This window comes from Suncus etruscus, chromosome 4 (assembly GCF_024139225.1).
Source record: "Suncus etruscus isolate mSunEtr1 chromosome 4, mSunEtr1.pri.cur, whole genome shotgun sequence".
NCBI classification, from domain to species: domain Eukaryota; kingdom Metazoa; phylum Chordata; class Mammalia; order Eulipotyphla; family Soricidae; genus Suncus; species Suncus etruscus.
The window spans coordinates 89,193,116-89,218,794 of NC_064851.1; the positions used below are offsets into that span (position 1 = coordinate 89,193,116).

The window sequence follows — 25,679 nt, forward strand, 5'->3', positions numbered from 1 at the left end:
TGTCACCTCTAAAGTCACGTCCCTCCCAACAATGCAGGAGTGGCCCTGGTCCTTGACACCACAGGGCTTGAGCTTCAGCATATCCTCACACCCTAATCTTTGCTGTGAGTGGCACTTGACACCTCCCTCCCTCACAGGAAGTTTAAGTGTTTTTTTTTTTAAATATATCATCTGTTATCATTTATAGAAAAAAACAGTGGATTTGGAAGAGTATATTTAGCCTAATCATAATAGGTAAGGAAGTATTTTGGAAGTATTTTCACATGTGTAGTACCTTTCTTATCCCCTAAAGAATAACATTGGAACATTTGAGGTCAACATAGTTTAGACAACTTTTTAAAAACTATCTGGAAGAGCTCTCTTGGTAAGGAATTCATTAACCAAATGGGCCAAATGTTCTTTTATCTCTAAGAGCTAGGTCCTTCCTCAAAAAACAAAAAACAAAACAAAAAAAAAAAAAACAAAACTCATGTTCTATTAAGTGTAGGCTATTTTCATTACTCTTGCTGCCTAGCAAGACTAGCCATATGATACAGTTACACAGTGCCTTTATAGCTAAAACTTATATGCTGCACTTTTTGAAGATTTTATTTTGAAGGAAGGGAAAGGGTATGTGTCTGAATATGGATTCTAAAGTTGTGTGTATATATATATATTGTCATTCTAAAAAATTGTGAAGCAAAATTTTTCTAAATGTTAAACTTTTTAATATACCAGATTATTAAAATATTTCCACTAGCTAGTCTGAAGACTTTAAAACAGATCCAACTGTTTTGTCTAATTGCAATTAAAATGTTAAAGTGAAAATAAAAGTAATACTTTACAACAAAGAACTCAGTGATTAATATAAAAACAAGATATGTGCTTATTAGAAATAAAACATAAGCTAAATTACCAAAGAAAGCAATTTAATGCTGAGTTTTTATACTGAACTATTACCAATTTGTATTGACATCAAAATGATAGTTTTCGATAACAGTTCTCAACAAGTTTGGGATTTAAAAACAATTCACTTACCTCCATTATTAACTAACTATACTTAGAATTCAAATATTTGAACTAAAAAAATATTAAGATACCTAAGAAGTATACATGCATTTATTTTACATATACTGGTTTTACATATACTGGTGCGCTTCCATGTGTTCTTCCTTTCCCTGGGTTTTAAGATTTGAGATTTCTAAATTTTAAGAAAAGTCCATGGCAGATACCGGAGTGATAACAAAGCAAGTAGAGTATTTGCCCAGCACGAAGCTGACCCGGGTCTAACTCAGATTTGATCCCCAGCATGCCTTATGGTCCTCTGAGCCTGTTAGAAAAGATTTCTGAGTGCTACCAGGTGTGACCCAAATGCCTCCCCTGCAACAAGTCTATGTCAGTATTTCTCAAACTTTACTAAGATTTGTAGTTAATAAAGTTTGAGCTTAGGGGCTGGAGCCATAGCTCAGTGGGTAGGGTATTTGCCTTACACACAGTCAACCCAAGTCTAATCTCTGGCATCCCATATGGTTTCCCCTGAGCACCACTAGGTGTGGTAAAAAAAAAAAAAAAAAAAAAAAAAAAAACGGAAAGAAAAACTATAAACTATAAGAAAAACTATAAAGTATTAATTTCATACAGTTTTCATGAAAGCACACATAGAATTGCTTTTTGACTTATTTCTGCAGTATACTATAATATTTTACTGACTTTCAATTTTTAAGTGCTAGTTATAACACTTATGACTTAATGGGTTTTGATAACAGTTTGCAGAAAGGCTATTTTATTTACAGTTATGAAGTTTATGTTCTATTCTCTCCTGTTTCTGTTATGATGGCATTAAGAAATGAGGGGGAAATGCTGACACTTGAATCAGCAGGTATTCACCTCAATACTACCCAAATAAACTAAAATTCTTCTTAAGATAGCTTTGACTTGCTTCTTGTAACTCTGTGTAACTACTTAAGAAACATTTTGCTTCATTTCATAAACACCTTTGGTTTTTTTGGTCCTAAAATTATATAGGATCTTAAAATAATAACTTGGGGATTTTTTGTTTTGTTTTGTTGAGCCACACCCGTTGACCCTCAGGGGTTACTCCTGGCTATGTGCTCCAAAATCACTCCTGGTTTGGAGGGACCATATGGGATGCTGGGATCGAACCACGGTCCGTCATAGGCTAGCACTTGCAAGGCAAACGCCTTACTTCTAGCACCACCGCTCCAGTCCCAACTTGGGGATTTTAATGTGAACATTAAGTTTCTTTTACTTATTCTTTTTTTTTTTTTTTTTTTTTTGGTTTTTGGGCCATACCCATTTGACGCTCAGGGGTTACTCCTGGCTATGCGCTCAGAAATCGCCCCTGGCTTGGGGGGACCATATGGGACGCCAGGGGATCTAACCCCGTCCTATGCTAGTGCTTGCAAGGCAGACACCTTACCTCTAGCACCACCTTCCCGGCCCCCTTTTACTTATTCTTATCTATTTCCAGTATCCTGAAGCTATGTGTTTCTCAATTCCTAGATCTCATAAATGCCTAACATTAGTCTATTAAACCTTATAACCCTCTTAGAATGGGACATTCATTATACAGAAACATTAATTAAATATTTGCTGCCTTCTGCTAATTTCTGGTATAAGCTTCTCAAAAGAAATTTGAGTGTGCTAGGCTATGTTCAGGTTCACTTATCATGTAGCAAATAACATTAGTGAAGTGTGTTAAGTCAAAGGTTTATTGTAAACAAACAACGATTTCCCTAGTCTATAACATACAAAATGGCAACCAAATATTTAGAAAAAATTATTTTTCATAAAGTCACTAGAAAAAAAAGTGTTGGTTAAGTTTTGGGTCACAACCTGCAATGCTCAGGAAATTACTCCTGGTTCTACACTCATGAACCACTCCTAGCCAGCTAAGGGGACTAAGGAATGCTGAGAATCGAACCTGAGTCATCAACATGCAAAGCAAATGCCCTACCTGCTGTACTGTCACTACAATTTATAACCTAAGGTGTTTTTTTTTTTTTTCCTTTGGGCCACACCCGTTTGACACCCATGGGTTACTCCTGGCTATGCACTCAGATATCGCTCCTGGCTCGGGACCATATGGGACACTGGGGGATCAAACTGCACTCTGTCCTAGGCTAGCGCTTGCGAAGCAGACGCTTTACCTCTAGCCCATCGCTCTGGCCCCAAGGTGGTTTGTTGTTTGTTTTTTGGGCTATATCTGGTGGTATTCATCTGATTCTGCACTCAAGATTTATTCCTGGCAAGTTCAGGGAACTGTCCGTGGTTCTGGGGCTCAAATCTGGGAAGTCCTCTACCTACTGTACTGCCACTAGAAATTCTTAACTTTCTTTTAATGTTTTGTTTTGTAGCCACACCCTCTGATGCAAAGGATATACTCCTGACTCAGGGATCAATCCTGGAGGCTACGGAGACCATGTGTGTTGGCCATGTGTGGTGCTAGAGATCAAATAGAGCTTAGCTCAGCCAGTGGCAGTGCAAACACCCTACCTGCTGCACTACCACTCCAGCCCCTTGACATTTTTATCTGCGAAACTTTTAAATGTACTTGAATAATTATTACAATGTATGATTAAGCACCACATCACTTTTTGTATATTAAGACATTTTCTAAGAATATTTAGTAGAATCGCTGGCAACTTTTGAAATCTTTAGAAGAAATGCTTTAGCTTTCTGATAATCTGTTTACTGACTGTTAGGAAGCTAAATTTTTATCCTCTTCAATATATTTCAAAAGTTTGCTAGGTATTCATAAAACGTTATGTGATTCATATTTTTCTTGCATAAGTAGAAAGTTAATATAAATATTAGAGAATGACAACATCAAGCAGGATTATTTAAAACTACAAAGATATATCAGATAAAGAACACATTTTTGGAAAAGTAGTGGTATCACTTTACAAATACAATCTTATAATTACAAAATAATGTGTAATAATGTGCCTATTTTGGCAATAGGCAAAAATTAACTAGAAATATATTCTAGGTAAATTCATAAAAAAAAACCTTGTGTAAACTTCTATAGCAAGATTAAACTAAGTGAAACAAAAGATTGTATGAAATACCTGCACTAGTAGAACCAATTCCTGTGGTGAGCACAGATCTTGGTGTAATTTTTGCAGCGTATTTGAGGAATTGAGATTTCCCTGTGCCAGGATCCCCAACCAATAAGAGATGAGATTCACCTAGAAATGTGAATTAATGGGAAGGTTTAAATTTCTCTAAAAAGACACATAAATGTAATGAATCAAAAAGAAAAGAAAATCAATTGAAATACAACTTAGACTTTACTTGTTTTTGCTGTATACTTTTATGAAAGGTTAGTCAGGAGGAAAGTAACTAGAAAACCAGCTGATTCCTTAATTTGACATTTAAAATTCTAAATTCTGGACTGGAGAAATAGCATAACGATAAGCCATGTGTGAGTGGACCCAAAATTCCTTAAAAGAAAGAAAGAAAAAAAGACCTAAAGTTTGGCTGATTATATCTTCCATATTTTAGTGTTTGGGACTTTGTGATGCAGGGGAGGGAACCCAGGTTGATCATGTGCAAGACATGTGCCGTAATCCCTGTAGTATTTCTGTCTGGCCTCAGATTCAGGTCATTTACCTGTAAAGGAATTTTCTATCTATTGGGATGTAATTATACAATTATAATTGTACTTGCTTGAAAGTATACTTATAGCTCCTCATAACATTTGCTACCTATGGCAGGAGAATCAGCAGGCAGAAGACCAAGAGCAGAAGTCCGTGAGAAACACTGACATTCACAGATAAAGAGATACTGACTTTAAGACATTAAAAACCACTATTTCTAATCATTTCCTCTGAAGAGAGACTAGGAATCCAATAAAGAATGAAGTAAAGAAACATGAAGATTTTATTTATTGTAGGCTGAACTAAATATACATAGTTCCTGAAAAAGAATTTTTACATTTTTGAGTTTAGAAAGCAGCTCCTAATATTGTGATGCAGGACTAGGTATTAGGCAGATGTTACAGAATTATACTTGGGAGTTGCTGGAAGAGTACAGCTATAATAAGGTGCTTGTTTTGCATGTGGCCTAAAGGGGTTTGATCCCCAGCATTCCAGATGGTTCCCCCTCCAGCCTAAACCTTTCCAGGAATGACTCCTGATCAGATCTAGTAGTAAGCCAGAACACAGCTGGGTGTGGCCCCCAAACAAAATCTTTTAAAATGAGGTTAAATTTGGAGAATAAATCTAAGTAAAAATTTTTGGAGGGGAAATGGGGCTGCAGGGCTCATGTCTTGCTCTTGGCTCTGCATTCAGAGATCATTCCAGGCAGGGCTGGAAGATGACAGAGTGCCAGGTAGCAGGTCAGCTGTGTGTAAGGCAAGCACCCTTCTTGCTGTAGTCTATCTCCCACCCCTAAAGTAATTTTTACATATTAATATTTCTCAAAAATAGGGCCCGGAGAGATAGCACAGCGTTGTTTGCCTTGCAAGCGGCCGATCCAGGACCAAAGGTGGTTGGTTCGAATCCCGGTGTCCCATATGGTCCCCCGTGCCTGCCAGGAGCTATTTCTGAGCAGAAAGCCAGGAGTAACCCCTGAACAATGCTGGGTGTGGCCCAAAAACTAAAAAAAAAAAAAAAATATTTCTCAAAAATATAGATACTAACCTCTGATTCGTGTTCCTGTAGCATCAGTCCTTTGAATCCCACCAGCCAATACCATAGCCACTGCAAGCTTCACTAGATACATTCCGAAAACTTGAGGGCACAAACTGGCCAGTATCTCGTTCCTTCCTAAGAAAAATGGAGACATTGGAAATCTTAGCAATTTTCAAGAAATCTTAAATAAAATTTCCAATTTTTTTTTCAAATTTTTAGATTCCAAATTAATCATCTTCCTCCAAAGATATTCCACCACTGAAAATGATTGAGGACCATTTCTAAATTACTAAAAGGAGCAGGAGATTTGGTTTGGTCCCAAAATTTCTTTGCTTAATAATACTATGAGATGAAAAGTTTGATTTTTATTTCTGATTGCTACTTATTTCATAAATTTTTCATATCTTGGAAAGGTCAGCAAAGAATTTTCTTTTATCCTTCATTAACTCAGTATAGTATATCTCTTTTAAAATGCCAGCCAAGGGCCGGAGAGATAGCATGGAGGTAAGGCATTTGCCTTGCATGCAGAAGGACAGTAGTTCAAATCCCGGCATCCCATATGGTCCCCGAGCTTGCAGGGGGCGATTTCTGAACGTAGAGCCAGAAGGAGCCCCTGAGCGCTGCCGGGTGTGACCCAAAAAACAAAACAAAAATAATTAATAAAAATAATAAAATGCCAGCCATAGGGGCTGGAGAGTATAAAGCAGGTGGGGCTATTGCCTTGCACATGGCTGATAGGTTCAATACCTATATAGTCCCCTGAATACCATCAAGAGTAATTCCTGAGTGTAGAAACAGGAGTAAAACCCTTGAGCTCTTTGGCCGGGTGTGGCCCCCAAACAATAAAAGTAATAAAATGCCAGCTGTGTATTCTGCACAGTAAATTCAGTAAGATTACCCTGCTACTTAAATAAAAGGGGTTCAATCTCAAAAGCAATGGGTGGAGCTATAGGAGCCAGTAAATTCTTTTCCTTTTTTGGTGGTGCTGGGGGGATGGGAGAGCAAGCCATCTGCTGAACCCATGTGAGACATGTACTCTACCACTGAGCCTATCGCTGGCCTCAGAGGCAGTTACCTTTTAAATAGAAGAAGTACTTAAAGCAAATGGAATTTCTCTCAGAGGTGTAAGAGAAACAAAATCATTTTATTCTGGTCAATTTTAGCATGTGCTCTGAGCAATCTGGTTAACTGTTTCATCTAGAATATCAGGATTGAGAAGACCATCATAAACTACAACACTAGCAATCAAGCCTTAGATTCATAAATCTTGGGTTTTAAATAGGTTGGACAAGAGAGAATGTAAAGTTGGTGAAGGCATTTGCCTTGCATGTTGAATCCCTGTACCGATATGTTCCCTCTACCACCAAGAGGACAGCTAGGAGTAAACTCATTGCACTATCTCAAAACCACTACTATTATTTACTAGCTTTCTATCCTGAGCAAGTTTTAACCTCTGCCTTTTTCTTATTCACTTTCTGAAAGTGGAAACATAATAATACTGCATAGAATTGTTGAGGATCAAATGTATTAATAAACAGCACATAGAATGCCTGGCTTACAAAGGGATATGTTCGTTGTTAACTATTATTTATAATTTCAAACTTTCTTTACACTAGAATTGATGCAAAAGATGTACTATGAATGCAGGTCCAAAATACTAGAGAAAAGTATCTTTGCTTCTGAAAAATATGTCAAAGGGGGGTGGCCAAAGTGCTAGCACAGCATTATGGCATTTGCCTTGCTCACGGCTGATCCAGAACAGACCCAAGTTCGAGTCCTGGCATCCTATATGGTCCCCAAGCCTGCCAGGAGCAAGTTCTGAGTGCAGAGCAGGAAAGTAAGCCCTGAGTACCACTGGATGTGGCCCATCCCCTCAAATATACCTGCCAAATATGTCAAAGGATCTGTCCTCTAAATTTACTGTCTGAAATTTGAGATTCTTGGGTTGTTTTAATAGAAGCCAAGAAACTCAATGACTGTATCATGGAAGAGAATCCACTAGAATAAATACTGCTTTACTCAACTCTCTCTTATTCCAAGATTATTATATTTGCAGTAACACTACTACATAGTAATCCACCTTGATAGCTTGACCCTTCATTGTTATCCCAATATAAAAAATTTAGTAGGGGCTGGAGAGCTAGTACAGCATGTAAGGCACCTGCCTTGTAGTCACTTCTTGTTTGATCCCTAGGACCCCATTTAGTCCCCTGCATCCAGCTAGGAATGATCCCTAAGTGCAGAGCCAGGAATAAGTCCTGAACACTGTTGGTTTGGCTCAAACCTCCCACCCCACAAATAAACCTATAATCTAAAATAATCCAGTCCCTTTAGAATAGGCTAAAATAGCCTGACAAAGTCCATATAAAATTTAAGTACTAGGGGCCAGGAAGGTGGCGCTAGAGGTAAGGTGTCTGCCTTGCAAGCGCTAGCATAGGACGGACCACGGTTCGATCTCCTGGCGTCCCATATGGTCCCACCAAGCTAGAAGCGATTTCTGAGCGCATAGCCAGGAGTAATCCCTGAGCGTCAAATGGGTGTGGCCCAAAAAACAAACAAACAAAAAAATTATTAGAGTGTAGGAATCCCTGTTATCACTTTTGATCAGAATAGTATCTTTGGTCATCCTTATCAATATGGAAAGTGTCAAATCTTATAAACTGTGTCAACCCCCAAGTTAGACAAACAAAATTACTTTGTTGGATAGAGATCTCTACCTTTAGCTCAACTTGACCCCAGTATTTTTTAATGGTGAAATAGTATGATATTACTGCAACTTAGGAAATTTAGAAAGTAGAATCCATTCATACTGAAAAGAAAAATATTGCTTTATATTTTTCCTTGTCCTGTATTTGTATTTCTCATAATATTATAAGGCTACTATATATTTCTTCCACTGACGCTTTTTTTTGTTATGATAAGAAATAAAATTGATGACTTCACACATACATAAAGATAAGTACTCTCAGTGAGCCATATCTTTGGACCTATACTTCCTTTTATCCAGAAAATGAGTTGTATAGGTATAACCTAATATTAAAGGATAAATTACTTTTTTTTGTTGTTGTTTTTGGGCCACATCCGGTTACACTCATGGGTTACTCCCGGCTTGGGGACCATATGGGACTCGGGGACACCTCCCGTCCTAAATCAGCTTTGTACAAGGCAAATGCCCTATTGCAGTGCTATCACTTGGCCCAAGGATAAATTATTTTTACTGGGCAGCATAAAGGACTTCTAACAATCTGATTAAAGCACTGTCTGATGACCTTATTTCACTGTCATTGGTACGATCAAGCCATGTATAACACTAGAATTAAAAAGGAATGACTGCAATCCAAAGAAGAGTGAGTTTTGTTAAGAACTTGATCCTCAGTTTTAAGTAAACATTGGTTCTTATAGTGCAGATCACACAAACAATGATCAAGAATTAGGCGCAGAGTGATAGTACGATGAACTGGGACTTTATTTTATATGTTGCTAACCTTGGTTCAATCCCCGGCATTCCATCTGGTCCTGGGAACTTGCCAGAAGTGGTCCCTGAGTGCAGAACCAGATGTTAACTCTCTGCAATTTGTGTATGGCCGAAAAACTAAACCAGTCAGAATCACTAAATATGCTCCAAAGGTAAGCAAAAGAAAAAAATATTCTACATTAAGCGAACCAACTATATAGGTAAATGAAAAATCTTTGTAAAATATGTGTCTAGATTGATATGTGGTTCAGGAATAAAGTAAGGAATATGTATTAGATTTCAGGTAAGATTTATTCTAAGTAATATATTTCTGGCTTCAGTTTATTTTTCACAGAAGATGCCTCCAAGGAAAACTGAAAATAGACATTTAAATATTTAATTTTTTGACATTTTGAATTTTTAAATAAAAAATACTCTAAGAATTAAAAGACTGGGGCCGGGAATGTGGCGCTAGAGGTAAGGTGTCTGCCTTGTAAGCGCTAGCATAGGACGGACCGCGGTTCGATCCCCCGGTGTCCCATATGGTCCCCAAGCCAGGGGCGATTACTGAGCGCATAGCCAGGAGTAACCCCTGAGCGTCAAACGGGTGTGGCCCCCCAAAAAACAAACAAACAAAAAATCAAAAGACTGATTTTGTTTTTGTTTGGGGGCCATATCTGGCAATGCTCAGGGATCATTCCTAACAGGATCAGGGTACCATATGGGATGCCAGGTATCAAACTTGGGTAGTTAAATTAGTAAGAAACTGAGTTATTTAAAGTATATAAAAAATAACTAGTATTTAATTGGTAAATTTTTGCCTATTTAAGATGGAATTATATATTTAATTGGTAAAGAAGATTGAAAACTCAAACTATTTTTGTAATATAAGGAATGTTAACCTAATAATTAGAAATGTTAGAAGTCAGTCTGGATTTTACAGAAATATCTATTAAGTCAAAAAGACTGAAACAACTTTAAAGTGGAAAGACTAAGCTGAAGGTACGATTACTCTTTGAACTTAGTCAGTGAATTATGCAGTATTTAAAACTATCCTCTGATCACAAACAACAAATTTAATTGCTGAATTATAAAATGTCATTAATAACTACCAGCTTTGGGGCTAGAGAGATGGAATACAGATTAAGGCGCTTTCCTTGCAAGTAGCTAACCCTGATTCAATGCCTGGCACCAAATACAGGCCTCTGAGCATCACCAGGAATGATTCTCTAAGCACAGAGCCAGGAGAAAGCCCAAGGACTGCTGGGTATGGCCTCAAACAAAAACAAAAGATCAATTCTGTAACTTTAAATTACAAACCTGCAAAGGGATTGCTCTTATAGTATTCCCAAAAATCTTCATATTCCTTTCGGGTCTCTTCATCCATGATGATACCTCCAGACTGTTCATTATTTACTTGGACATAATTTGCCTTCAAAACTATCTCCACTTCACAGCGCACATCTATATGAAGGGGCTTCCACCGCTGCATTACCACTCCATAAATAGTGAGGTCATCACCTGGGAAATGTACCAAATTAAAGTCAAAGTAAGCATCCTGCATACAGGGCACACACATGCATAAGAACCAGCTGTGAACTCCCTTGCTAGGTTTAAGAGTTGTATACATTTACACGGACAAAGAACACACACCCCTAATTTATTTTTTTCATACTCACTTCAACATTTAAATTTTAATTTTCCACATATAAATGGAATACATTACTACCCTTCACTGGGAAAATAGTTTGCTAGATGATTTATTCATTGTCATTGGATGGCATGCTTATGCCCTCAGAATCTCTAGTCATTCAACACTCACATAAATAAGAGGTAGATTTGTCAACTTAAGTAAGAAGTAGCTTACAGTCAGAGATGAAAGATGCAGAAAATCTTTAGAAAAAGACTCAGGGCCAGAGTGAGAGTACAGCAGGTAGGATGCTTGTTTGTCTTGCATATGGCCATCCTGGGTTCAATCCCTTGCATCCCATATCATCTTTTGAACACCAAGTGTTAATTCCTAAGCACAGAGCCAGGGGTAACCTGGTTATTGCTAATCCCCCACACAAATAAATAAGTAAACCCCCAGAACAAAAGAAAACAGTGCTTGCCTTGCAAGTGGCTGACTTGGGTTTGATCCCCAGAATCCCAAATGTTCCTGGAGCATAACCAGGAGCCATTCCTGAGAGTCACGAGTAATCTGAGCATTGCCAACTATGGCCTCAACATTCCCCCCAATACAAATGTACTCCTATGTTCATTGCAACATTATTTACAAAGGCCAAAATCTGGCAACACAAGTGTCTAAGAATAGATGACTATAGAAACTACATCTACACAATGGAATATGATTCAGCTATAAGAAAAGATGAACTCATATAATTTACTGCTATGTAGATGGATCTGAAAGGTAACATGTGTAAATGTAGGAGAAGAGGGGAAGATATAGCATGATTTCACTTGTATGTGAATATAAAGAAACAAAATAACTAGTGGCCAAGTTAACAGAAACTGAGAACTTTAGTAGGAAGACAGTCAGAGGGGAGACAGTGTAGGATGGGGAAGAGGGAACAGGACACTATGACAATAGTGGGGGAAAGTAAACAATGGTGGAGGGTATGGTACTGGATATATTATGCATAAAACTCTGCCATTAAAAGTATTGTAAACCGGGGCCCGGAGAGATAGCACAGCGGTGTTTGCCTTGCAAGCAACCGATCCAGGACCAAAGGTGGTTGGTTCGAATCCCGGTGTCCCATATGGTTCCCCATGCCTGCCAGGAGCTATTTCTGAGCAGACAGCCAGGAGTAACCCCTGAGCATCGCCGGGTGTGGCCCAAAAACCAAAAAAAAAAAAAAAAAAAAAAAAAGTATTGTAAACCACAGTGCCTTTAAAAATGAACAAACTGGGGCCGGAGAGATAGCGTGGAGATAATGCATTTGCTTTACATGCAGAAGGACAGTGGTTCGAATCAGGCATCCCATATTAGGCATTCCCTAAGCCTGCCAGGAGCAATTTCTGAGCATAGAGCCAGGAGTAACCCCTGAGTGCTGCCAGGTGTGACCCCCCAAAAAGAATAAAAAAATAAAAACGTAAATAAAAATAAAAATTGTAATTAATGTAGTAATTAATTAATTAATCAGTAATGTTGTGGGAGTGTCACTGTAATTAATCTTACACATGACCAGGCCACCAATCAAAATATTACGGGATGGCTGTGGGAGAGCGATGGTAGCAAATGAAAGCACCCCAGTCAAACCTACCCCTTCCCCTTTCTCTCATTTTATGCCCAAGCAGACTGCAGGATGAAGTAGGAGGGTCACCTGCCCAGAAAGGTGAGGTAAAGCTTCTTATCCCAGATAGTTGGCTGAATCAGGCATGAGCCTTATGCTCAGATAGAGGCAGGCTGGACATTTATGGAAAGCCAGGATAAGACATCGGAAAACTGTAGGTGCACAGTCCAGGAAAGGTCCCAGGGACATGATTTCAGACTAGGAAAGCATACACTGGATAAAGAGGGGTGCAATGACAAGACCACACTAGAGGTGAGTAGACCATGAGACTAGGACTTAGGAAGTCGTATATAGAATAGGGCAGTACCAGGAAAGTACAAGGAGCATCACAAGTGGGTAAAGAAGAGGCCTGGAAATCTGGGGAGAGGTCCAGAGCCATCAACTAAACTACAATATATTCTAACTTAATCTTCAGAGTTTTGTATGCAAATTTTTCATACAGTTCTCAAAAACCCACCAGCTCAGAAAAATTCATTCTCTAACATCAGGAACAGAGACCATGTCTGGATAATGGATACTAGTAAATTTCTGATATATTCATTTTTAATGTTAACATTTAACTCACTCTTTTTTCTTTTTTTAATAAATTATGACTAACTTGTTCTGCTTCAAAGCTTTTTGTTTTGGGTCCACACCCACTGGCATTCAGGAGTTGTTTTCTGTGCTCAGAAATTGTTCCTGTCAGGCTTAGGGAACCATAGGGGTGCTGGGGATCAAATCCAGGTTGGCTACATGCAAGGCAAACCCCCTACCTGGTATGCCCCAAAAGCTCTTTTTTATAATCTAAAAGCAGAAGACAGAATTCTGATTGTTCCTTTCTTGGTTGATTTCTTACCACTTACAGAAATGTAATACCTCGTGGGCAGAATATTAAATTTTTATAGATTCTCGTAAGAGGCCTTGGGTTGTTTATAGGCAATCTCCAAACATGGATATGTGTTTATTATCACATACAACTTGATGCTTCAATTAGTATAGATGTTCAATTAACATAGGTATAAAGGAATAATATTCACTATGATAATAAAAATTTTAAACATTAAAAAAGGATTGCCAATAAATAAAAAATAAAACACCAAATCTAAATCCAGTCTTTAAATATTAAAATCTTAATGAACACAGGATGTTCAACCCCAAACCCATCTTGGTATTTATATCTTGCATAACAAAAAATGTCTCTGAAACAACAGGTTAATTCATTTTCAAGCAAAATTATCAAATATAAGATATTTGCTGGTACAAAATTTAATATGTAATCTGCAGAGCTTTTGATTTTCTGAAGGAAAGTGTTTTGTAAATCTCTAATGTGTGGAACCAATTCATAGGAAAGGCCTATTTCTAGCCAAAGGCAACTTCCAAGTAAATGATGACAATTTCAGGAAGTGTTTATAAGATACTTCTATAGTGCTGCTTGGATAATTAGCAATAATTATAATTTATTATATATTTTAATATGAAAATGAACGGGCAGCTTTAAAAGAAAACTTTAAATAGTCCTCTACTATAATGATTTTTATGGGTTAAAGTTATTTCTAAAGTATTTCTAAAGTATCCAAATGAAAACCTTTTAACTAGAACCCACCAGTAATAATCTGATTTCAACTGAGCAGTTATTTTTACTATGGAAAATGTAGAATTCTGAAGATTAGTACAAACAACTGACTTGTCAGATTTGGATTCAAATTCCAGGCCTACCATTTTGAGTAAATGACCATGGCAAGTTACATAAGTTCTCTGAGCCTATTTCTTGACCAACAAAATGGAAATAACTATGCCAACATCATAGAACTATGGTCAGATATGCATATAATATATTAAGTGCTCAATAAAAATTAACTATTATTCTGAGGCCAGAGGAATGGCACAGCTGTAGGATGTTTGCCTTGCATGCAGCTGACCCAGGGTGACCTCGGTTTGATCTCTTGGGGTCCCATATGGTTCCCCGAGCCAGGAGCGATTTCTGAGTGCATAGCTAGGAGTAACCCCTGAGGGTCACTGGTTGTGGCCCAAAAACCAAAACCAAAACTAAACAAAGAAACCCAATGCTATTATTCTAAACCTTCCTTACATTTATAGAACTATAACATTTATAATCTCCTTAACACTTTTTTCAGTTACTCATACATTTATTAAATAAAAGATTCAAATGAAAAGATAAACAATTGAGATATATATGATACTCCAACACATTAGCTATAGTAAATAATAGAAATGTTACTTTCAGAGAGCTTAAATTCTTAGTATATACAATTCAATCCCTCTGTGCTCCTCTCTTCAGTAGCTTTCTAACAACTACAGTCAGCCCCAGTCCACTTCCTCTTTAATTTGCTGTACAAATAGTTATCACAATACAACTTCCAACTGCATATCAGATTAGGATTCCTAATTAGACTGTACACTGCTAAAAGGCAAGTATGCCATTCATGTCTTGATTTCCACAAAGGTTTATAGCAATAAATTAATGAAAGTAACTGTTGGCAGACTGAATTACCTTTGTTTATTAGTGATGTGAAGCTTTTTTGACTGGATGGTTGGGTTTTGGGTTACATTCAGTACAGCTGGACCATTTGGTATTAGGGACTGAACCCTGTATTCTTCATGCTATGAAAGTTTTTGTAAACTTTTTTTCTATAAAAGTTTATTTTGGTCTAATTAAGCTCATAGACACTTTTCTACTGATTTAGATAGTACATATTTCAGTTAAAATCTAGTCTTAATGTGAACAGGTATTTGTCCACTGCAGGAAATTCATAATCAAAGCTGTTATTTCCTTAGAATATTATTCTTTATTAATTTGTTAATTTATTATCTTTGACATGAATGTTATGGTAGGAAGCAACTTAAAAAAAACTGTTTTTGAGGCAGTGATAGGGATCTAACCCAAAGCTTCACACATGCAAGGATGTATTCTTCCACTGAGCAAGTGTTAAAGAATTAAATTGAAAGGCTGGAGTGATAGTGCAATGGGTAGAATCTTCGCTTTGCACATGAGTGAGCCAGGTTTGATCAATGGCACATTGTTTCCTGAGTCTGTTCAGGAATGATCTTAATGCAGAGCCCTGAAGACTGCTGGCTATGGTCCAACAACAAAGAGTTTTAACTGACTTTTTTTTTCCTATAAAGTATTTGCTTCATCATTTAGTAAAATATTAGCTTGATAGTGCAATGGGTAGAATCTTCGCTTTGCACATGAGTGAGCCAGGTTTGATCAATGGCACATTGTTTCCTGAGTCTGTTCAGGAATGATCTTAATGCAGAGCCCTGAAGACTGCTGGCTATGGTCCAACAACAAAGAGTTTTAACTGACTTTTTTTTTTCCTATAAAGTATTTGCTTCATCATTTAGTAAAATATTAGCTTGATAAATATTTCAGAAATAAGACATTTAGGAAGACTCAGAATTAAGGAAAAATAAGTGCTTCCATACATAACCGAATACTATTTGGTCCTTAGAAAAAAAGAAACCATGCAATTTACTGGTATATGAATGGATCTAGAGATTATCTGTTTAGGGAAGTGAGTCAGAGGGAGAGAAAAAACAAAATAATATCACTAGTATGTGGAATATAAAAAACCACAGGGAAATAATTAATGCCAAAAAGCAATAGAAATGAAGAACGGGAGAATTGGTTTTAGTAGTTAGTATTCTAAGTAGCCTTAGTAGGGAGCTTAACACTGGAGGAGGGGCATGAGATATGTCAGGGAAGGGACACTGTGACAATGATAGAGGGAAGTGGTCACTCTAGATAAGGACTGAGTGCTGAAAAGAGGTAAAGTATAAGCATGATATTCTATTATTAACATTAGTGTAAACCACAATGCCAAAAGAGAAGAATGCCTGCCATACAGGCAAAATGGGAGGTGGGGCACTGGAGACACTGGTGGAGGGAAGTGGACACTGCTGATGGAATTCGTGTTGGAAAATGGAATGTCTGAAAATCAATCATGAATATCATTATAACTTTGTAATTTACAGTGATTCAATAAAAATTTTTAAAGGAAATGAAGAAGAAGCAATGTATGTCATTGAATTAAAATTTCATTAAGGAAGATATGGACATGGAACAAGAGATGAGACATAACTGTACCCTGTAACCACCCAGGAGACACATCTATATATGTGTGAGGAGAAGGGCATATTTTTTTATTTTATTTAAAATGATTTAAAGGTAAAGAGTATTTGAGTGAGAGTGCAATATATTAAAAACAGGAAATTATAAAGCAATTTTTGACATTTATTTCTAATTTCTGATGTACTGGCAATTTGACTTAACATAGCAGAAGGAAATTGCTAGGTACACAGAAAACTCAAGATTTTTGAGTGATTAAGAGAAAGTAAATTCCTATATTCTTTTCACAGACAAATGTCTAGTTAAAGGCTTGGAATGTATTTAGAGGCAGAAGAAGGGGATTTTAGGTGAACAAATTTTCTTGGGCTGAAAATAGTTTCAAAGAAACTAATGAAAGTGTTGTTCTCAGAGCCAATTTGTTTGGGGTGGAAAGTCAGAGTCCAAAATATTTAAGCTCCATTATCAATTTATAGTGACTGGTGGTTTTGTGAAGAAAAATGAGAATTCTTGTTAAACTACAGAAAATATCAAGTACTTTGGTTAGAGGGTAGAAAAATTGCAGAAGGTAAAGCAATTGTGTTGCATGCAGCTGACCTGGTTTTCATAGCAGCATCCTATATGATCCCTCAAGCACCTCCAACAGTGAATCCTGAGTCATGTAGCCCAAAAACAAGGTAGTGGGGAGCCTGAGGTTAAATCTTTTAAATTATCACTTTGAAGGCAGTCTCTTCTTTCTTTTTTATTTTATTTTTTTAAATAACATTTTATTTAAACACCTTTATTACAAACATGATGTTGTTGGGTTTCTGTCATGTAAAGAATACCTCCCATCACCTGTGCAATATTCCCATCACCAATATCCCAAATCTCCCTCCTCCCCAACCCACCCCCGCCTGTACTCAAGACAGGCTTTCTATTTCCTTCATACATTCTCATTGTTAGGATAGTTCTCAATGTAGTTATTTCTCTAACTAAACTCATCACTCTTTGTGGTGAGCAGTCTCTTCTTTCTATGACATTAATTTTTAGCTCAGCTCATGTAATGTTTTATTCTATCTACCTCCATAAATAGTTCAACTGTCATTTAATTTTTTGCACATATATGCAAAATATCATTAGCATACATTTGAAAAAAGTACAAAATTTTATTAAGACTATATCTTAATATATATGTCTTACTATATTTACATATGATAACTGCAGAAGAGAAAATACCATCTACCTTCTTGAACAACTCTTTTTGATTACAAAACATTCTAATTACTGGGCTAAAGAGATAGTACAGGAGTTATGGCATTTGCCTTACATATAGCCAACCCCGTTTGTATGAAGAACTGCAGATCATCCAGATCCAATTGCCACAATGAGTGCTAAATCACTAATAAGATACTATATATTTACCCTTTGTTTCTTTTAATTTTTTTTTTAGGAAAAAGACCATTTGTTTATTGTAAGTAATATAAAATTTATAGGGCACATATGTATGACTGGGATGAAATTTTTTGGCAGCATCAAGAATTAAACTCAGGAACTCAGATATGCCAGGCAAGTGCTCTACCCTCTGAGCCACAGCCCCACCTTGAATATTTTTAAAGACTTAAAAAATATATTATTTCCAACTGCACTTTTTAATCACCATATTTATAAAATTTTTCACTCTGGGGTTTTAGTCATAGAATGTACACCATCCTTAACCAGTGCAATCTTCCCACCACCAATGTCTCCCCATTCCCCCCGCCCCAACCCCCTGCTTGTGTTTCAGACAGGCATTCTGCTGCTCTCCCTCAATATCACTGTCATGGTAGTTAGTGCATTAGCAGTTTAGCATTGTGGTTAGTGCTGTCCATGTATAGGCAAATTTCATACCTTCATTTTTCCTAATAATTGCATAGTATTCCATTATGTAAATGTACCACATTTTCTTTAGTCTCTCATTTGTTGTTGGACACCAGGGATGTTTCCAGATTCTGGCTACTGTCAATAGTGCTGTGATAAACATAGAAAAGCAGCTGACATTTTTGTATTGTGTTTCGTGTTCCTAGGGTATATCACTAAGAGTGGTACTCCTGGGTCATATGGGAGCTCAATTTCAGCTTTTTGAGTAATATCCATATTATTTTCCCTATCTGTGGGATTTTTCATTGTGACTAGAATGTGCCTTCGGTGTTTTTATTTGGTTCTCTTTTAGCCAGTACTCTTCAGACATGTAGTATTAGGTTGTATGCACTCTTTAGTTCTGGGAGTTTTTCTGCCATGATGTCCTTGACATCTTTCACGGAGACTTTCTTCCTGGGCCTCTGGGACAACAATGATTTTGTGGTGTTTCTACTGAGTTTATTGCAGATCTCTATTTTTATCTGTTCACATTCTTTGAGTATTTTTTCCATCGTATGACTGTTTTAATGGTCTTTTGCAGCCGCCTGTGTTGTATGGACTTGTTATGCATCTCATCTTCCAGCTCACTGATTCTCTCTTTAGCAGCTGTTACTCTGTTGGTGAAGCTTTCCAATGAGGTTTTATTTTGGCAACCACGTTTTTTAGCCCTGATATTTCAGTGTGGAATTTTCTTTTTTTTTTTACTTTCAAGTCCACTTGATTCAGATTTGTGGTTCATTCTGTTTGCTCAATAATTCTTTGAATTCCTTGAACATCCTCCAAAATTCCTCTCTAAAGTCTTTCTCAGGCAGGCCATATAGCTGGCTGGTACTTGTTGGGTCTTCAGATCCATCTTCATTCTCTAAGCATGGTAGTGTTCTGTTATGCTTTCTCATAGTATCCTTTGCAGTGTCATTATTTTTCTGCACACTGTGCTGGTATACACTGATTAGGGAATAAGGGCAGCTACGTAGGAAAGCAGAGCAGCTGTGATCCTCTGCTATTTTGTCTTTCGGCAGGAAAAGCCTGTATTTTCTCAACTGAGGGACTTCACCTCTCAGCTAAAAGTTGTCCTTTGGAAGATGGGGCACTCGCCCCTCTGTTTCATAGAGCTTCCGACAGCCTCAGCCCAAACTGGGATTTTTGTTGTTTTTTTCCAGATCCTTTGTTTCTGAGTAAAGAAACTCACAGGCATCCAACATCCAGAGAGGACAATCTCTGATTAAACAGTCAAAAATCTACCTTTCAGGGGCTGGAGCAATGGTGCAGCGGGAGGGCATTTGCTTTGCACGTGGCTGACCCAGGACAGACCACGGTTTGAACCCCCAGCATCCCATATGGTCCCCAGATCCAGGAGCGATCTCTAAGCATAGAGCCAGATCACCGGGTGTGACCCAAGACCGAAAAAAAAAAAACCTACCTTTCATATACAGTCAGCTCATGAAATCCAACAATATTTTCTATAAATACAAATTCCTCTTCTATATGACATTAAAATAATTAAATTTACCTGTCATTCTGGAGTTTTCTCTATTCCAAACACTACTTATTTCTGTATAATATCAAGTTCCCTCCAAGTCACTTAATAGAATTGAAACACAGTACCCTCAGAACAGGAGGCCAGAATCATATGACTCCTTAGTGATGTTACCAATACAAAGCAGAGAAGAACAATCACCTCCTTTCTTCTAGTTACCAATAGTATTCCAGAAGCATTTGATTGTCACATCCTCTGATATATTTTATCCACTATTTGATGATCTGATGCATTAAATACACTAGTTTTAAAGTTCATGCTATTAATTTAATATGCACAAAAGAACTATCATGATAATGGTAGTAAGAGAAATAGAATGCCTGTTTCGAAAACAGGCATGAAGGTATGAAGGTTGCATGGTGGAATGAAGGTTGCACTGGTGAAGGGTTTTTATAATTAAAACCCAACTACAAAAATGTTTGTAACCATGGTGCTTAAATAAATATATTAATACAAAAATATGCACAAATGAGAATTTAGACCAGGGATCTCAAACTCGCGGCCCTCGGGCCGTATGTGGCCCTCCGTACAGCATTTTGTGGCCCTGCCCTAGAGAAATCTTTTTTTTTGTTTTGTTTTAGTTGTTTGGGTCACACACCCCAATGTTCAAGGCTTACTACTGACTTTGCACTCAAGGATCAACCCGAATTTGCCCCCTGCGACCCCCAGGTAAATTGAGTTTGAGACCCCTGATTTAGACTAAATGTATCTGAGTTTATGTTCTATATATCATTTGATGTTTCATTTACCTCGAGCAAGTCAGGTTCTTTATCTACAAGATAAATAGTTCAGTCTGCTGAAATCGTACAGAAATATCCTTGGCTTCTTTCTTACTGTCAACTTCATTCCCATGCCAGCCTCTATTTTCATGGCTAGCCAATTAAGTTTTTAAATTTACTTACCAATTACCTTGGGGAAAGGGGAGGACACTTAGTAAGAGGATGGCTTTTCCCTAATCCATACTTTAGGACTTTCTATACAAGCTAACAAAAAGTTAATTCTTACCAGATTTGCAACTGTCTACTAAATCATCTTCCAGGATAACTTTCATTGATCTTGGAATACTTCCAACAGACAGCCTCTGAACCTGCAAAGAAAAAAAAATAAAACTCAGAGTATGCTTAAATGCATGCTAACTATTCAGAAGCCTAGCAAAAATTTTGCTGGCTATAAAGTTTTTGTTTCTATTTCTAATGTACTACCAAATAACTGAATTATAATGAGGATTTATGAAATTCTCTTGAAAATTTTGTCCACTATCAGATTAATAATTAAGTCTAAAATAACAACTTCATATGAACCTTATCTCCAAATACAATTGACCTTATAGATGGTCAAAACAGACACATGCTTCAAGTACTAAATATGAAAGCAAAGTCCTTACCTAATAGAGATTAAACTAGGCTTGGCTGCATGCAAGGCACATACTTTTAACTCCTGTTATTATCTTTACAGGACAATGCTCCACTCTAACAGCATTAGGATGTTTTGTAAATCAAAGGTTTTTCAATCAGGTAAAAGGTATTTCTCTTCTATAGTTACAATATATAAAAATATTTTTGATTTCTAGTTCTAAGATCTGGGAAAAATCACTCAGTTCCTTTATTTAATCCTTAGTAACAGAAACATGGTTTACATATATCCAATAAAAAGGCATTATCTCCCAGATAATTTTGCATCTAGAAATTATCATTTGACAAAGCTCTGGCCAAAAAGAGGTAAGCAGACACGGTGTAGACTTCCTAAGAAAACTTGTTTCATAGGAAACTATGGCTCTTTTCTTACCCTCTAACTAGGGTGCGGATATGATGTAGTTGTCTCCACAACCTACAAAGTATGTGAATTTTTTTTTTCTCAAAGTTGAATAAAAAAATAGAGCCTGAGTCCTCAATATGAATTGCCTGCATGGTAAACATGGCCTGGCTACTATTTAATTTTTATCTGCCACTATTATTTATTTATCATTTTTATTGAGGTTTAGAATTTATAATATTTTTTCATATACATATCCTATAGCATACCACACCACCAAAGTGATGGTTTCCTCCATCAATGTCCCAAAGTACTTTCCTCCCACAGTTCTATAGATAAAATCTTAAGTTCTGATGACTTTCTCTACATTTTAGATTGAGAATATAAACCTTTGTGCACAAGTGATAACAAAGGAAAATCAGGTTAACTCTCATTTGTTAGCTTATTTAACTTATTGGCAAAAAAATAATTGGGTCAAAATTCCAAATCCTATTCATTCTAATACTTAGCAAACAAACCCATTAAATTTTCTTCTATGCCTTAGAGAAAAATTTCCCATTAGTAACTTAAGTATACTGGGGCTGAAGAAATAGTGCTGTAAGTAGGGTGCTTGCCTTGCATATGAAGCTAACTAGGGTTAAATCCCTGAGCATAGACCCAAGAGTGATACCTGATCACAACTGAGTGTGGCCATTAAAAAATCTTAAATTATCAAACCTGTAAAAAGTACAGGAGTTAGTCTTTCATGCAGTTAGCCTTGGTTTCTTCCAGGCAGTGCCAGGTATGAAACCTGAGCATAGGATCAGAACTAAGCTCTGAACCACTGGATGTAGCATTAAAAATAACACACACACAAATAAATAAAAATTTAAGAATTTAAATAATCACTTTTTTAATTTAATTTTATAATACAATCTTGCCAATGCAACAAAGATATGCTTTCTAAAGCCTCTGATTCCTATACAACAGTTTGATCTTACACAAAGTTAAAACACAATTTCCATTTGTTATCCATGTGTCTGTGACCTACTACTTCCCCATATTAAAAAAAATCATTTTCTAAAAATTCTGTGAAAGTGGGGAGGTTTGTGCACTATTTGATCATTTACCTGCTCCTGCATTTTAATTTCCTGATAATCTCTACACCTGGCTGGAGATGAAGCTAAATCAGATAGACAAGTAAATTTTGAAGAATCACAACTCTCCAAGCTGGGACATGATTTTGGTGGGCAGAAGATGTAATATTGTTCAAAGTCAGCCTTGACTATAAATACATGCTTGCATTTGTTACACATATAATCCCGTTCAAATTCCAGAACCTTCACCAGACTTGTTCGGATCACTGTTCCAGTGACAGATAAAAAGTGTCCCACATCCTTGGTTTTAGGTATATGATCCCGCACCAGCTCAGGACAGACAGGCAAACCTGACAAGCAAAAACAAAAACCAACAAAATCCATCATCAACCTACACTGAAATTTAACTCCATGGAATATATTCACCTTATATTTCCTGATGGAGAAAGTATAATTTCAGAAAAACAGCCTTTGTATTTTACTTTAAAAAAAATCACATCAACTAAATAAAAAATAGACAAGAATTATCTATCTTTTATCAAATACTTATAGATGAATTCCTTTAAAAATATACAGATATAGATATAGATATCGTGGGGCCGGATCAATAGTACAGGCAGGGTAGGGCATTTACCTTACACACGGCCAACCCTGGATGGACCTGGTTCAATTCACAGCATCCCATATAGTCCCCCAAGCCTGCCAGGAGCAACTTCTGAACACAGAGTAAGGAGTAACCCCTGAGCATGCCAGGTGTGGCCCCCAAACAAACAAACAAAAATACATATAGGGATCGGTAAGATTAGGGTTCTTGCTTGCCTTGCATGAGGTCACCAGAGCTCAACACATGATACCGCATGTGGTCCTTGAGCTCTATCAAGTAATTCCTAAATACAGAGCCAAGAGTAAGACCTAAGTACTACCAAGTGTGGCAACAAAACAAAAAGGGGGAAAAAAATTAAAACACAAGAACCAAGTAACAGAAAGTGCTTGTTACTCCAATGCCATGCATAATTGCAGAATGTCCTGCATAATTTAGAAAATGGTTTGGATTTTCAACATGATGAATTTCTGTATATAATGGAACTCAAGGTGTATGGAAGCTTGCTTCTGTAAGAGTTGAGGAAAACCCTCCCTAATCTAGACTAGCACAAATGTAGAAACAGGCAATTATACCACTGCATAAAATGCCTTAAAAATCTTTTATTTTAAGTACCTTAATTTACAAACTGTTAATACACACACACACACACACACACACACACACATACACACACACACACACAAATCTTATTCTTCATCACATCTTCTACTGAAGATCAGTTCTGTTTCTGATGCCTTTGGGCAATCAGATATTTTTCTTACTATGTTTCTTTATAACTCACATATTAAAGGAAGACTGATGTATATTATATCCAGAGAAACCATTGGAATTAAGAGATAAATGGAAAGTACTCCTTTGTTCTGAGGACACCTTACATTTCTTCCTATGCTTGCTGGATTACAAGGTTATACAAACTATACAAAACGGGCTTTAGAAATAAAATGAGTATATGGTGAGGTACTGCAGATATACAACACAGTGGGAGAAAGACAGGCAGGAGGTGGAGGGAGGCAGGGCTCAGCTCCTACAGTGTCATGTGCCCACCAATCTTCTGCTTTGTTCCTAAAGAATGAAGAACGTGTGAATTTTCTTTTCTTTTCTGGGGGGTTTTTGGACTACATCCAGCAATAGTCAAGGGTAACTCCTAGCTACACTCGGGAATTACTTCTACCTGTTCTCAGAGGACCATATGGGATGCTGTGGATCAAACATAGGTTAGTCACATACAAGGTAAGCACCCTACCTGTTGTACTATCTCTACCATTCAATGTGTGAATTTTCTATCACTCATCCTCAGCAAGGATTCTATGTCTAAGTAATTGCAGTCTCTCTAAAGAAGGAAACAATCTAAACAACTGGAACTAATATCTTAATGAAAATATGCTTTTAATCATCTTTCAATATTTAGGATCATATGTAGTGCTTAGTTATTTTTATTTATTTTTTGTACTTTGGGCCATACCCTATGGTGCTCAGGGAACCTTGTGGTACTAAGGATCAAATCCAGGGCTCCCAATATGCTCAACCCCCTTGAGCTATCTTCCAGCATTAATGTTCTTCAATACATACACAAATTTTATATGTGTGTGCATATACATAAATATATATGATGCTTTTTTAATAAGGAGAGGGGGACAGGATTATGCTACAGCCAGCAGAATTCAGGGCTTATTTCTGGCTTAGAGATAAATTCTGGTGGAGCTTCAGGAGATTTTATGCAGTGCCAGGTTTTCAAACCCGGAATGGCTCTGAGCAAGGCAAGTACCCTACCCACTAAACCATCACTCTGGCCCACAAAAAGCAGTTTTTTTATATAGCAATGTAGGTGTATTACAGTAAGAAAAGAGTAGTAGACATAAATTCATGTCCAGACATTCAGAGTATTGTCATTCTTTTCATATTATAATTTTAAAGATATTTACAATATAAGAGTAAAGGCAGTTAATGTGATACAAAGTGTATGTACAATCAAAGTCTCAGTATGGAATCTAAATAAAAATGATTCTGATAGTGTTCTGATAGAATGCTATTTTAATCGTTGTCACACTATAAATATTATGATGCTCATTGATTATTACATCAATGAGCACTAAGCCACTATTTTGTAAATTAGAAGAACCTGTCTCTTCCAGACTCACTCACTGGGTTAAGAACAAAGAAACTTTTGAAATAGCTGGAGATAGGTCCATATTGGTTAATTCAGATCTTTGGTTCTCATATATGAGGTCCAGGGTAATGTGAGGCTGGTCTTTCTCCATGGGATTAGAAGGTTTAATCTGCTCAAGTATGCCAGCAATTATTGAAGAGTAAGGCAGCCTTAGGACATATAGAACACATACAAAGACTCAGGAGCACTCTTCTCAGAATAATCCTGTTCACTCTC

At 37.0% G+C, this 25,679-nt stretch overlaps 1 protein-coding gene and 1 long non-coding RNA gene across 2 annotated transcripts in view; both read right to left on the minus strand.

Moving 5' to 3' along the window:
• LOC126006058 (uncharacterized) overlaps positions 1-25,679 on the minus strand; it is a 684,655-nt gene that overhangs the window by 65,163 nt on the left and 593,813 nt on the right. The gene's annotated exons all lie outside the window — the stretch shown is intronic.
• MCM9 (minichromosome maintenance 9 homologous recombination repair factor) overlaps positions 1-25,679 on the minus strand; it is an 83,524-nt gene that overhangs the window by 55,292 nt on the left and 2,553 nt on the right. Inside the window, exons 2-6 of the mRNA XM_049771380.1 lie at positions 22,726-23,042; positions 20,870-20,951; positions 10,411-10,611; positions 5,646-5,771; positions 4,071-4,190 (exon numbers count right to left, since the gene is read on the minus strand). Coding sequence (XP_049627337.1) covers positions 4,071-4,190; positions 5,646-5,771; positions 10,411-10,611; positions 20,870-20,951; positions 22,726-23,042 — 846 coding nt within the window. The remainder of the gene's footprint in view (positions 1-4,070; positions 4,191-5,645; positions 5,772-10,410; positions 10,612-20,869; positions 20,952-22,725; positions 23,043-25,679) is intronic.